This window comes from Aulonocara stuartgranti (assembly GCF_965226115.1).
Source record: "Aulonocara stuartgranti genome assembly, chromosome: 2".
Taxonomy (NCBI): domain Eukaryota; kingdom Metazoa; phylum Chordata; class Actinopteri; order Cichliformes; family Cichlidae; genus Aulonocara; species Aulonocara stuartgranti.
Window position 1 is genome coordinate 35,657,995 of NC_138940.1, and position 14,034 is coordinate 35,672,028.

A 14,034-nucleotide genomic window follows, 5' to 3' on the forward strand; every position below is an offset into this window, starting at 1 on the left:
CATGTAAGTGATGTTCTGATACGGGCAGATGAACTGGTATTTTCTCTTATATTTATTTGCATAGTATGAAAGGGCATATTAAATCATAGGTCTCAACACTATTTAAGCATATTCATGTATTTCTCTTTACACGTGCATTTTTACAGCTTATTGTGCTTCTGTTGTTGAATTGAATGCTGGAATTTTTGTAGTCTAATAATTTTCACTCCTTTAAAAAAACGTTGCGCTTTCTTTACAACATCTACAAGCTGTACTCGTATTTATATGAATTCATTTGCATGCCAAATTCTTACAGTTAAAAAGCAGCTTGCAGTTTTCCAACCTGAAGTGGGTTTGAATGCTTCAATACTTTTTATTTTTACGGGTCAGGGTTTTCATAATCAAATGCCATCCTGTGTTTAGTTACCCCCATAACATGGTTTATCCACTTGTAATAAAGAGAGATCCGGGTGTACACACCATATTTCCCTTGTTTTGCACATTCTTCCCCCCAGCTTACGATGCCTGTGAGGAACCATGTATTATGAATGCTGTTTGCGTGAGGGCCTCCACTGTCGCCCTGACAGGCATCTTTGGCCTCATTATAGTATCCTGCACAAAACATGACAGGGGTGATCCTTTGGCTGCTGCTCTGCGTGCACTCTGTGCGATCTGTGAAGGGAACCTCGACTTTCTGCAGCGTCTTGGCCGTGGCTCCAAGGAAGCGTGTTCTGCCCCAGCCGCTGACTGTAGCTGGGGATGAATCCTTCACTAAGGCCTCAATGAACGTCATGGGCCCTATGCAGATGGGTCGCACTGCCTTGGAGAAGGTGATGGGGCTTTTGAGATAGAGGAGGCCGATGTCATGGTTGTGTAAGCTTAGAGTGGCATTGTAGCGTGGGTGAATGTGCTTCTCCTTCACATCATGATTCTGCTCCGTGCCTTCGTTGATGTTGATGTTATTCTCCCCTATAATCAAAGATATCATATCTTGTTGAATTGTTTTTTAAACTTCACAACACAATGCATGAAATAGAATTTCAAAAGTAGATGAACTTCCTCTCCCAAGTGCAAGAAATTAACTTTTAAAAATCAAAATCTGATTCATAAAACTACACTAGGGCTGCCACCCCACTTATTTTCTTTATTATTATATGGTAATTTATTGATAATTTAATTAACAGCTTAGGGAATGGTAAAAGGCTCCATTAAAAAAATAAAAAATAAAGTTATGTTCTGATCACTGGGCCAAGATCCAAAGGTGCTCAGGCTGCTATCACAAAAAAGAAAAGGATGAAATCTTGTAATCTTGTTGAAACTAGAAACAGGAGAGCCAGTAATCACAAATAGTTAATATTCATTTGTTTTCTGGTAGCTGTTAAGTGGAGTAGATGCAGTAACACTCTAAACAGCGCCATTTTATTGTATGTCAGCCTTACCCACTCTGACGAAGAAGGAGCCTCGTGCCTCTATCAGGCAATGAGCAGCAGTGATAACCCAGTGTTCGCTCAGAATGGATCCCCCACAGAATATATGACCACTGGGATGTGCTACCAAGGCTACCTGAAAAAGAGAGAAGACCTGAGCTGAGAATAAGCCACTACCAGAGTTTCCTTCCTGTATGTACTTCCTGTAGCAAACTGCTTAAATTGCATTGGGTATGTCTGCTTCGTGACATTACAGTACCTGCCATGGGATCTCTCCCGGTAGGACCACTTCACCTCCAACGATACGTTTATAAGGCGTAACTGGCTCCTCAGTGGGGGCCTCAGTGTCACTGTATGCCCACAGGGGCAGTTTCTTTCGTCTATTTCTTGTGTCCATAAACGATACTGTGGTAGTGGCTGGAGTTGAGGGAGGGTATGGAGTAGTGTTTGTGTTGGTCAGTGAAGTGGTGTTTGCATTCTCATAGTGGAGCACAGATCTTGTATATACTCCACTCTGTGCTGTCAGGGCAGTTCTGCCACATGGGAATTCAACTGGTGATGTGAGAAAAGAGGATTGATACAAAGTCATTAATATGATATTGAATATAGCAGGAATAAGCTGATACCTTCTGCTTCACAGCTGACACCATCCTGCATCAGCCTGTATCCTCTAGCACAGGAGCATTTTGCTCTAAAGACTCCTAATGAGTCACAGAAGTGCATACAGTCTCCATTGTTCACATCGCATCTTTTTGCTATAGCTGAGGAGAAAAAACAAAACAAAAGCAAAACATAATTAATTCAAAACAACCCTCTTAATGAATATATATACATGTTGTTACCATATCATATAGAAGTGTGTTTTGTAACACAATAATATTTAATATTTTATATAATCACTGAAATAGGTTTCGTATGTTGTTATTCACTTGCTAATACTAAATTTTAAATAAAACCTTTCTAAATGTGCTTTCAGCGCTGTAGGCCACATTCTGAGCACAAATGTGTTCAAAGCAGAAATGAGAATTCATGTTTCTGATGAATCTTTTTAGTTTAGTAACTAGTAACTATTAGTAACTATTCCCCTGAGTTTTGACCTGTTGTGGAGGGAATAAAACTTTAGACATCCACCAACTCTGTAGCCTCATATTTTCTTCCTAACTTCTTTCTTAAAATGCATCTTAAATCAGAACAATAGCTGTGAATTCCTCTCTATAATTTACATCAATAATGGATGTCTAGTGGCTAATTTATAATAGCCAGTATGAACAAATTAAATTTTTGTTTTTATCTTTAAATAGGGATTCACATAGCCATTTCACATAGCTATTTTAAGACAGACCATCTGTTTTGAAAAGTGAAATAAAAATTCAGGTAAATCCAGGTCTGTGGGATGCTGCTTTTAGAATATCTAAAATAGCCAACAACCTAATTTTGGAACCAGAGTGATGCTGAATGCGAGACACTGATTTAATTTAGAAAGAAGAAGAAGACTGAAATGCATCTGCTTGTTTATCCTTTGATCCTTTGATCTGATCACTGCTGATATCAGATTGTCACGAAATGTAGGAAATGTCACTACAAAACCAATTTTGTTTGATTACAGTTTATATATCCAGTCACATGGCATTCACTCACCAATCTCACAGTTCCTCCCAGTGAAGCCAGATGCACATGTGCAGGTGTAGGAGCCCAGGATGTTTTTACATGACCCCTGGTTCAGGCATGGCCCTGACATACACTGATTATCATCTGAGGAAATCCAAACGCAGAACTTGAAATTAATTTGATATTATATATTACATATATTGATTTATATTATTTTTAAAATTTTATATTATATTATCATTATATATTATACATAAATATTAAAGCAGTAAAAAAGTAATTGGCCCCTTAACCTAATAGCTGCTCAGGGCACCCTTAGAACTACTGTCAAACCTTTGATAAGGTTCTTTGACGTCACTCGGAGGTATTTTGGCTCACTTTTCTTCACAGAATAGTCTTAATTCAGCTATAATGGAGGTTTTTCCCAGCATGAATCGTCCAGGTCCTGAAGCAAAGCAACCCCAGACCATCACGCAACCACCAGCATGTTTAACTGTTTGACTCTTCTTTTTAAGAAATTATGTTTTAGTTTTATGCCAGATGGAGACGCAAACCTTCCAGCTTTTGTCTCATCTGTCCACAGAAGAAAATAAATGGGAGATGAGCTTTTGTGTTGTGTTTTGTCATATTAACCTTGGAACTCTCCCACAGAGGCAGTTTGCACACAGAGGCCTCTTTCTTATTGTTGAACTCTGACCTTAACTGAAGCAAGTGATGTCTGCAGATCTTCAGATGTTGTTCTGGGTTCTTTTGTGACCTCCTGGATGAGTTGCCGATGTGCTCTTGGAGTAATTTTGGTAGGCTGGCCACTCCTGTAAAGGTTCATCTCTGATCCAAGTTTTTCTAATTCTGGATAATGGTTCTCACGGTGCTTTACCAGAGCCCTAAAGCCTTAAAATGACTTTGTAATGCTTTTGAAATGGTTAGATTGTGATGTGTTCTTTTAGCCTACTTCAGCTTGGCAGATAGAGAATTATTGACCTCTGGCAGTCATCAGGCCTGGGTATGCTTAGTGAAATTGAAGCCAGCTTTACAAAATGTGTTTAAAGAGGGGGTAGGAAGACTTCTTCTTCACATAGGGCCAGGTTTAGATAGTATTTTTTCCTCTTAATAAAAAAAAATAAAAAAATAAATATTTTCTTTTAATACAAAATGCATTTTGTATTTCTTGGGTTATCTTTGTCTAACATTAAAATTTGTTTGATGTACTGAAACACGTAAGTGTGACAAATATACAAAAATCTAAAAAATCAGGGAGGTGAAAATATTTCATTTCATTTTGCATTTACAGATAAACATGCATAAATATACATAAAGAATATCTAAGAAAAACATGGTAATGTTACAAGATAAAAGACAAACCTTTAGTGTTGAAGTTTTAAAACTAGGAACGATAAGTAGTAATTAGTTAGAATAAAGAAGTTTACCTAAAAAGATGCTCACATTCAATCATTTATTAAGCACACTCTTACCTGTATATCCTGTCCAAAATTCCATCTACAATACAGAGTAAAGTCAGTGATCGGTGCAGCCAGCAAAGCCAAATAAAATCAAAGTAAGTGAATACTCACTGTCTTTTCATCATTCTCGAATGTCTCCCTCGCCTCTTCTAGGTCGCATAATTCCTCTATACACTCTCTCTCCAGGTTTCCCTGCAGAAACTCCTCAAACAGTCCAGTGTTGTAACGTTTGTGTCTGCGCAAAATGCTGTCAGCTGATTGACCGGACAGAAACACTTCATCCGCAGATGGAGCCGGAGCTAGAGTAAACAAAGGAATAAGAAAAAGCTAGTTTGTGTTTATCCACTGGTTCATTTCGTAAGTCAAAAGCAACAACTTCTTAAAGTAAATGCTGCTAAAAAGTCCGCAAAACGAAAATGTACCTAAAGTTAAAGAGCATCACTAAAATGTCACAATACCTCCAGAACCCAGTCGAACATTTAAAAGCAGAAATTGCAGCAAAGACACAGAAATGAGTCCCATTCCAAATTTTTCTGCCATCCTGACAGAAACACTCTCGACTGCTACTCCAAAGTACAATCTGTGTTTGCACATGTGCACCAACAATTAATCGAATGTTTGTTCAGAGAAAAAAAAACAGTCTGTCAGGGAAAAACTAGAGTGTCGACATCCACTGGCACAAAAGACACTGGGTATTTCCTCCTGAATACAAGGATAGTCATTTATTAATGAAAGAACTGTGAGAAATTTAAATGATTACTTACATTAAGGAAACAGGGGTTCTGAAAATGGTGTACTGAAACCAGTCAGCTGCAATGACTTATGTCCTGGTTTTTAACCTTTGCTCCAAGGACAATTTTCAGGCTCCAGCTCTCAGTCATAAGCCTGAGCTAATATTACCTTTGTGCAAAATTATGGCATTTTACCCATTGTTGTGCTAAAATCATGCCATAAGGTTGATTTGTCCATTAATTATTTGTTAGTCAGTCCATTTAAAAACGTGTTATTAACATGTACATGGCATTAAAATCTCTCCCAGTTCGTCTATATACAGTTACGCATAAGCAGTTATTTAATTTGCCTAACAGAGGTAGAAATAAAATCCGTCCAATATTGTGTGCCGTTTTCAGAAACTCGACTTGATGGTGGCCAGACCACAGAAATTAATTTATTAAGTGTACTTCAAACTTTGCGCCACAAGATGGCGTCCACACACCTCAGTAAGGGAGGTAGGCGACAGGGTTTACGACGATACTTCACTGCAGAAGGAGTCTAAGAAACATCATAATACTATACACGTGTGAAGGCCGTATAATGTAAAACATGGAACTAAATCACTGGATTTTTTTTTTGAAAAACAGTTTTAAATGTATTTTTTTTTAACTCAGTTCTTCAAAATAAATACATAAATAATGCAGTGAAAATAACGGAAAAGAAGAATCTACAGTACTGTACAAAAGTCTCTTGTGCTTCCAATAAGCGAGGCTTGCTTGTAATTTTTTTAAGTGACAAAAACCAAACAAACAAAACAAAGCTATCTACAGCAGACAAACAGTATCACAAAGTCATGTCCTTGACAAATAGGAAAGAATCCAATAAAGGCCTGACACAGGACCTGAGAGATGCATCTGGGCTCCATTGATCCATCTACTGTTCGCTGAAACCACATCAGAAATGGTCTCAGTGGAAGGGTGGCTGGTGAAAAGGGAGTGTACGGAAAGGCAGAAAAGGTTGAGGTTTGCCAGATTACTTAAGAAGTGGAGTGAAAAAATCAGTGGGCACAGGTCTTAGGGAGCTATGAATCCAAGTTGATAATTTTTGGTTCAAATCATTATCTTTCATGGTTTTAGTCTGCAGTGCTAGTGGTTTGATGCAATTAGAAATATGCCACCATATGTTGCTTGGATAGGAGAAAGCTGTATAGGTCCTAATTATATCATTACATTCCCAGAAACTTTAATAAAATTATATTACTGATGAGGAAGGAGAACAAAAATTGAAGAACAGCATTTATAAGTGTAAATAAATTAGGGGTATTTTCCATCATTTTCCAATAAGCTGCTGTCATTGATGACACACTTCCTCATTCAAAGTGTGACTTTACTGAGACAAAGTGCCAGCAGCAGCATCAGTATTATAATAAAGGGTGGGCCATTTAGAAGTTGGCCATCTTGGATACAACTTTTGTTTTTTCAATAGGAAGAGGGCCATGTGACACATCAAACTTATTGGTAATGTCACAAGAAAAACAATGGTGTGTTTAGTTTCAACGTAACTTTATTCTTTCATGAGTTATTTACAAGTTTCTCTTTGTTCACAGCCATTGACATGTCGAAGAGGTTAACACGTGAGGAGCGGATCGAAATTGTGTTGATATCTGGTGAACGCAGTAACCGGGTCATTTCAATGCAAGACACCCTACAAGACCACCCATCTCCCATAGAGCTGGGCGATATGAGATTTATTCATATCACGATATGTTTTTTTCATTTCAGGCGATAACGATATCTATCACGATATAAGCCAAATAACTATATTTGTAAGATTTAAATGTGCCGTTGCTCACAAGTAAAATGTGAAATAATCAGCAGCTTGTTTTTATTTAAATATTTATTTCCCATAATAAGTTCAACAGGGTAGATGTACTTAAGGAACATGAGACTTTTTCAGATAAATAAAGGCAAATATTGCAAACTACACAAAAGGCAGCCGCTAAAGCGTTTAAGTTTCAAAACAGAACAAACGAAACAGACTAAATTGTCAATTCCACTTAGAAACAAAATATTAATTCTAAAAATAAATCTTAGTTTGTTTTACAGAAGAACAGACAAAACTGACTAACTTTTGTCAATATCAAATAAACTGAGAACTAAAAGGAAATTCTCAATCTCTCCTTGTTGTATAGCTGAGCTTTTCAAACAGTTTTAACAGTTACTTTAGTCTGACAAAAGCCGAATGACGAATTAGCGCTTCCAGTCAGAGACTGAGGCTACGTCCACACGTACACGGGTATTTTTGAAAACGGAGATTTTCCGTTTTCGTTTTAAAAAATAATCCCGTCCACACATAAAGGCAGAAATGAAGGAAAACGCTGCTATGAACATGCCAAAGCAGCAGGTGGCGCTAGATTCCTAACCGTGCAGAAATGTTGGCCAATCAGAAGTCTAGAAGCCTCGGTGGGAAAAAGTAAACAAAGCTGGGGCATAGAAGCAGAACCGAGTCGTATGTGTGGAGGGACAGTAACTGTGTGTATATGTAAGCATTTAAACACTGCAGAGAGTAGAATTAACAGTAACAGTCTTGTAGAAATTCATTTCACCGAAACAATAACGTGGCGCACAGTGTGACGCATGCACCAGTTTATTGTATTTCCAGACTTGTTTTCGGCACAATTTACAGTGCACGCTACTCTGTTTTTTGTCAGACTTGAAATAGCCGAAATACCTTCACCCTACGGAACTTCTATGGCTCTTCCGTTCGACAATCTCTCCGGCATTGGAACCATCATCTGTTTTCTCTTCGGTCACGCTCGGTTGATTTTTCTAGTCGGCACACTCATTTCCTCCATTATGCGCTGCCTGCTTCCCAAACAAACACACGTGCGGCTTGGCACTTGTGCTGTACGTAACAAGTCACGCAACGTGACGCTGCGAGGTCTATCGCGATAGCTTAATTTCTCTATCGAGTAAAAGTTATATCGCGATACATATCGTTATCGTTCTATCGCCCAGCTCTAATCTCCCATGCTACAGTTAGCAAACTGCGTGCTAAGTTTCGTGAAACTGGTTCAGTGTTGGATTTGCCAAAATGTGGACGCAAGAAAACTTTCGCTAATGAAGAAACATCATTGGCTGTCCTAGCTTCAGTCAGCAAGAGCCCACAGCGTAGCACTCGCCGCATGTCACTGGAGAGTGGCATTAGTCGAACATCCCTTCGGCAGATATTAGCTACTCACAAATAGCACCCTTACAAACTCCAGCTACTGCAGCATCTCAACGAGGATGACCCAGATCGGCGCACAGAATTTGCAGAATGGACAAAACAAATTGGAACAGGACGCAGAAGATTTCGTTCAGTGATCAGGCAAACTTTTATGTGAATGGTGAAGTTAACAAACAAAACCACCGCTATTGGTCTGACACTAACTCACATTGGATGGATCCCTCTAAGACTGTTGGAACAACAAAAGTGATGGTGTGGTATATGGGGTACAACGACAGTGGGTCCATTCTTCATCAATGGAAACCTCAAGGCCACTAGATATCTGAAATTGCTACATGATGATGTGTTTCCCTCTTTATGCACTGAAGCTGGCACGTTCCCTGAGTTTTTCCAGCAAGATGGTGCACCACCACATTATGGGTGCCAGGTCCGAGCTTTCCTAGATGAACAGTTTCCTGGAAAGTGGATTGGTCTCCCGATCTGACCCCCTTAGACTTTTATCTTTGGGGTCATCTGAAGGCAATTGTCTATGGTGTGAAGATACGAGATGTGCAGCACCTGACACTACGGATACTGGATGCCTGTGCTGGCATTTCTCCTGCGGTGTTGCTATCAGTGTGTGAAGAGTGGGAGAAGAGGGTTGCATTGACAATGCAACACAATGGGCAGCACATTGAACACATTTTATAAGTGGTCAGAAACTTGTAAATAACTCATGAAAGAATAAAGTTACGTTGAAACTAGAGATGGCACTATACCACTTTTTTATGTCCGATACCAATATCATAAATTTGGATATCGGCTGATACCGATATGAATCCGATATAGTGTGTTTTTTAATCAATAAAACTGTTTGTTTTTTTATATCTTACTGCATTTTGTATAAGTTCAAACTCAAGTTAAAAAAAAAACACTAAAGCTATTCTGTTATACCTGTATGCAAAAAACTACACTGCACCCAAAATATTTCATAGTTCAGCAATACTGATCATGCCCTATCGGCCCCCCTGGCTAAACTTTGCTAGATCCGCCCCTGCACAGTTACCAGCCGTCAGCTACATAGAAAAGGATCCTGGTGTAGAAAGTAATATTAAATAAATTCTAACAACAGATTATCAAGCTTAAACGTGCTGCTGTTGTTCAGCCGCTGGTTTCCTCTTTCTGGTGCAAAGTGGGCCAAAAACAAACAAGAGAGACGGACTCGCGACAGAAAAGCCGATCAGCAGATCATTAATCAGTTTCACGATTGAAGTAGCAGAGGGAGGGGAGGTAGATAGAGGCAGTCGCTCCATATATCGGTTGTTAAGCTTAACACTGGAATGCTTTACAAACATTCAGAGATGAACTTACACATTTGCTTTACTTCTCTCTGCAATAGCTTTCTCCGAGATGAAATGCTGGTTTGGTAGCAAGGCTCCAAATACTCAACCAGACCTCCGATCCATGCTACAGCGCTCTATCACGTGATGCATAGTGCTCCGACGTGCTACGGTTATGAGCCGAGTTATGCCGTGTCGCAAGTTTTGTGAGGTGCTTTTTTGATATTTAATGGATCGGATTACAGTTTTTATTTCTCTCCGATATCCGATCCAGTAATTTAGGTCAGTATCAGACCGATACTGATACTTAATATCAGATCGGTCCATCTCTAGTTGAAACCAAGCACACCATTGTTTTTCTTGTGACATTACCAATAGGTTTGATGTGTCACATGGCCCTTTTCCTATTGAAAAAACAAAAGTTGTATCCAAGATGGCCACCATGGTCACCACCCATCTTGAGGAGTTTGCCCCCTCACATATACTAATGTGCCACAAACAGGACTTTAATATCACCAACCATTCCCATGTTATTACAGTGTATCCACATAAATGGCGCACCCTGTACAATAATAGTGACAAAGTATAAATCAGATATAAGTGCTGCTTTTCCACCATGTAACTGCACCAGGATAAATCTTAGATACTAGCAGCTATTGATGTGCAACCCAAATGTGAACTAATAACTCACATAGAAGAGGCAGACAATTCATTTTCCCAAGGGGTCACATGAGAACCTTGGACTGTTATGGAAAAATTATGTTATCAATTGTCCACCACACGTCACCAGCTGATAGTATCTAGTCTTTTGTTGCTAGGTTGTACTTGAAGGAGTATTTTTGCTTCAAGTGGTGAAAGCTTATTCTTTCCACTTTTAGGGGAACAACACTTTTGCAAAGTACTGTGCTTTGTCAGAAGTTGTTGAAGCTGATTTAAATATTAAATTGTTATTGGAGGCTGATGTATGGCTCTTGCTCTCAGACATGCCTGGGCTTCTCTTGTTGTTGTGGATACTCGGAAATGTAAAGGCTGCAAAAATGATATCACAATATGACACTTTTTTTTTATCTCATAGAAATTTATACTGATGTGATTATGGCAGGCTAATAATGCAGCATAGTGTGGAAAGCATCTTATTTGCAAAAACCTTTGCTTCATTATCTGAAACACACTCCAACTGCAGTAAAAACACACAGTGGAACATTATCAGTCATGGATTGGCCTCCACAGAGCCAAGACCTCAATATAATTATATATTGAAGTATTGTGGGATCATTGTAATACAGAACTGAAAAAAGCCAATATCTGAAGAAAAGCCTTGAGTGTTCTTCAAGAAGCCTGGAAAACTCTTCCCAAAGTCTACTTAAAGAAATGATAAGAAAGCTTGTTGAAGACTTCAGGCTACATTTAAGAAAAAAGGTGGTCAAAATAAATATTTACTATATATTCAAGCGAATCAAATGTTTACAAACTATGTTTTTTGCCTTATATACTGTATTTCCGTGTATGTTTGAACATGTTTCTAATTTTCCTAGTAAGATTTTTCCAACTCCTAGTTGAAGAGTAGTCAAGAAAATGGTTTTAATGGAAATGCTGTGACTCTATGGACAATAAAAGCTGTTACTATGTGAGCCAGACAACAAATACCGCGTTAAGCTTTGAAGACGCACTTTCACAGATCTATTAATACTCGTCCGTCTTTATCACGTTTCTTAGCATTTCATCATATTTCTAATGATCAAAAACTTTTTTCCATCACAACTTGTTTTTACTTTCTCACCTAATATGCTTTTAATGTCAGACTATGAGGATTCTTTAAATTATTACTTAATTTTACCAGGAAGTCCCACTGGGCTCTCAATCTCTTTTACAGCAGAGACATGGTCAAGATAGCAGCCATACAACCCAAAACATCTCACAGATAATACAAATACACCATAAAAATCTAAATCATTCAGTCAGTCACAGGTCTATAAATTCATATCTCATCTAAATGTTCATCTTCTCTGGCTGTTGCTAGCCCTGTTTATTACGTTTAGTTTACTGAATGTATGAAGTGTGTTTTTAAAAGGTTTTTTTGTTTTTGTTTCAAATGGCACGAGCCAACAACACCAGGACAGAGAAGCCAAAGAAAATCTGAATATTTGAGATGAAATGACTATGTATGAGAATATAACTTATAGAGATTATAAATAAATGACTGTTTATTACCATCATCCATATTCATCTAGTTTTTTGTCAAAGCTCCACAAAGCAAATAAGATGCATACAGCTCCAGAGTTTAGGTTCGAGACCCCCCTGCTCTAGTGGATGAAATGGGAGTTTTGGCCTTTAAATACCTGTTGTTACCAATGGTGAATTTTAGCGTTTGAACTTGAATTAGTGACGGCTCTTTCAGATCCCCAAACATGCACTTAACTCAGAGAGAAGATACTCAAAGCTCTTCAAAATCTCTCAAAGTTTTCTATTTCAGTGTTAGTCAAAACCTCTAAATATTGTGCAGTATTGGATCTTTACCACTTGTGCTCACGCCTTTCATAATCATTCAATATTTTCAAAGAATAATCAAGATGATGCAGTCATGGCGTGCAGTCAAGGGTGCTGATTCACCGTGCCAGCTGAAGTTTTAACTCTAGTGTCATTTTGTGGTCTGGCATAAAAGATGCAAAACCATCACTGGCTCTGGAATCCCCCCACAGGGAGTCTGCAATCTTCTCAAGTGTTGGCAACTATCGACTGAGGGCATTTATATTTCACAGAATCGTTGAGAGGATGAATAATTCACACCTGAGTAATTAACACTGTCTACTCAATACAAGAGCTTCTCGATTTTTTTTTCTGCAGGAGTGTGTGAGTAAAGTGGTTCGATCACACCAGAGTTTGACCGCTTGAACCAACAGTCACCAGACTTTTCCTGAGTGAATGTTACTGATAGGTATTCCAACTTCAGTCCAAAACATTAACACCTGAACTTCCCCCACTGAGTCATGCATCTAAATGCGAGTCTGTTGCTGAGCTTTGTGAACAGTCTTTGGGCATGATATCCCCAATGGCATTCTTTCCACATAGTGTCTCACTCTAGTGTAATAGCAGAATGGCTGCAGGCAATTGACAAGGCTTACTATAGAATGAGCAGGAGAAAATAGAAACAATGGTTTTAAATGTTACAACTTAGGTGATGACTTGTGTGTAAAGCAGCATAACAACACTGTTTTAAATGGACGGAGTGGATGTATGAATGGATGGAAGGAAATAAAATTGCCTGTGACTAACTATTGATTTATGAAGATCTTCCTGACATCTCTGTCTTCTCTCATTCTTTGGCAGCACCACACAGCATGGGAGTCTGTGTCGGCTCCAATTAGATCAGTCACTACAGTGGGGGATCGAGTCAGGGCCTTGCAGATAATAAAAACTCTGATGCTTGCTCAGTGCTATTGATTGTTTCTGTACAGTATCTCCTGGGCAGCACAGGAGATCAGGCAGCCTAGACCGCAGTCTTTCACCAGGGAGAAGCTGTCGTTTGCTGAGGGCTTATCTTTTGTTTCGGTAAAACCTTTTTCTGTTGTTTTCAACCTGAATGTTTGTGCAGCTCAAACAAAAGCAGCAGGATTTTGGAAGATCCGTACGTTAAATATGCAGTGGTGACTGAATCAATTATCTGGATGAAAGTAAAAAAGGATAACCAAACCACCAAAATATTTTTTAAAAGATCCAACATAAACTTTTTGAACAGAACTTTTTAGTTGTTTACTTTTTAAATGTGAAAAAAAGTAGACAAACAGTTGATGCTGCGTGATCGTGAGCTGCAATCTGGTTGATGATCGTCTGAAAAACCCACAAAAAGGTGGATTTCGTCGTCAAGACATCACTGACTGTCTTAATCAGGACCTACTGTGCTTGTCCTGTCTAACCTTTGCAGAAACTCACCCTCACGGTGACCTTGCTTCTACTCATTAGACTCCATGTTTTCTACTGATTAGTGTTTGTGAAACATTATGTGCAAAAATAAATTGTTGGTACAGCGTGACATTTCAGTGATGCAATGTTAATGATATGAAAATGCCCTGGGGTACAGCAGAAGGAGTTATGTTTTATTTAGATCACTCATTTCTTCCAGTTGTTACAGTGAGACAACATGAGCTCAGGGCTTCTTCAGGACACACCTTATTCATGTTAAAGTTATACTAATGTGAGCGCATATTTAAAAGAAATATCCCCCCCCCACACGCACACGCACTTCAAATTCATTCCAATAGCAAATTAAAATTTTATGTCATATATAACACTTGTACCTAT

The 14,034-nt window shown here is 38.7% G+C and overlaps 1 protein-coding gene across 2 annotated transcripts; it reads right to left on the bottom strand.

Annotated features, from left to right (window-relative positions):
- Nucleotides 1-28: 28 nt before the first annotated feature.
- Nucleotides 29-9,876, bottom strand: f9a (coagulation factor IXa). 2 transcript variants are annotated; one of them, XM_082556423.1, is made up of 8 exons: nucleotides 9,767-9,876; nucleotides 4,586-4,773; nucleotides 4,487-4,511; nucleotides 3,045-3,158; nucleotides 2,033-2,167; nucleotides 1,666-1,958; nucleotides 1,419-1,542; nucleotides 29-948 (listed from the first exon to the last, which is right to left on the bottom strand). In XM_082556423.1, exons 1-8 carry the CDS (start codon nucleotides 9,768-9,770, stop codon nucleotides 359-361), a joined length of 1,473 nt encoding a protein of 490 aa, XP_082412549.1. In that variant the 5' UTR covers nucleotides 9,771-9,876; the 3' UTR covers nucleotides 29-358. The 2 variants fall into 2 exon arrangements, with proteins under 2 accessions (XP_082412549.1, XP_082412548.1); XM_082556422.1 differs by lacking the exon at nucleotides 9,767-9,876 and adding an exon at nucleotides 4,933-5,146.
- Between the last annotated feature and the right edge of the window lie 4,158 nt (nucleotides 9,877-14,034).

What these genes read in the sequence shown, in the direction of transcription:
- f9a (XM_082556422.1), bottom strand. Translation starts at nt 5,068, where the DNA reads ATGTGCAAACACAGATTGTACTTTGGAGTAGCAGTCGAGAGTGTTTCT. An exon ending in TGTCAGCTGTGAAGCAGAAG is followed by an intron (nt 1,959 to 2,032) that starts GTATCAGCTTAT and finishes TCACATCACCAG; the next exon opens with TTGAATTCCCATGTGGCAGA. An exon ending in CTCCTTCTTCGTCAGAGTGG is followed by an intron (nt 949 to 1,418) that starts GTAAGGCTGACA and finishes CTTTGATTATAG; the next exon opens with GGGAGAATAACATCAACATC.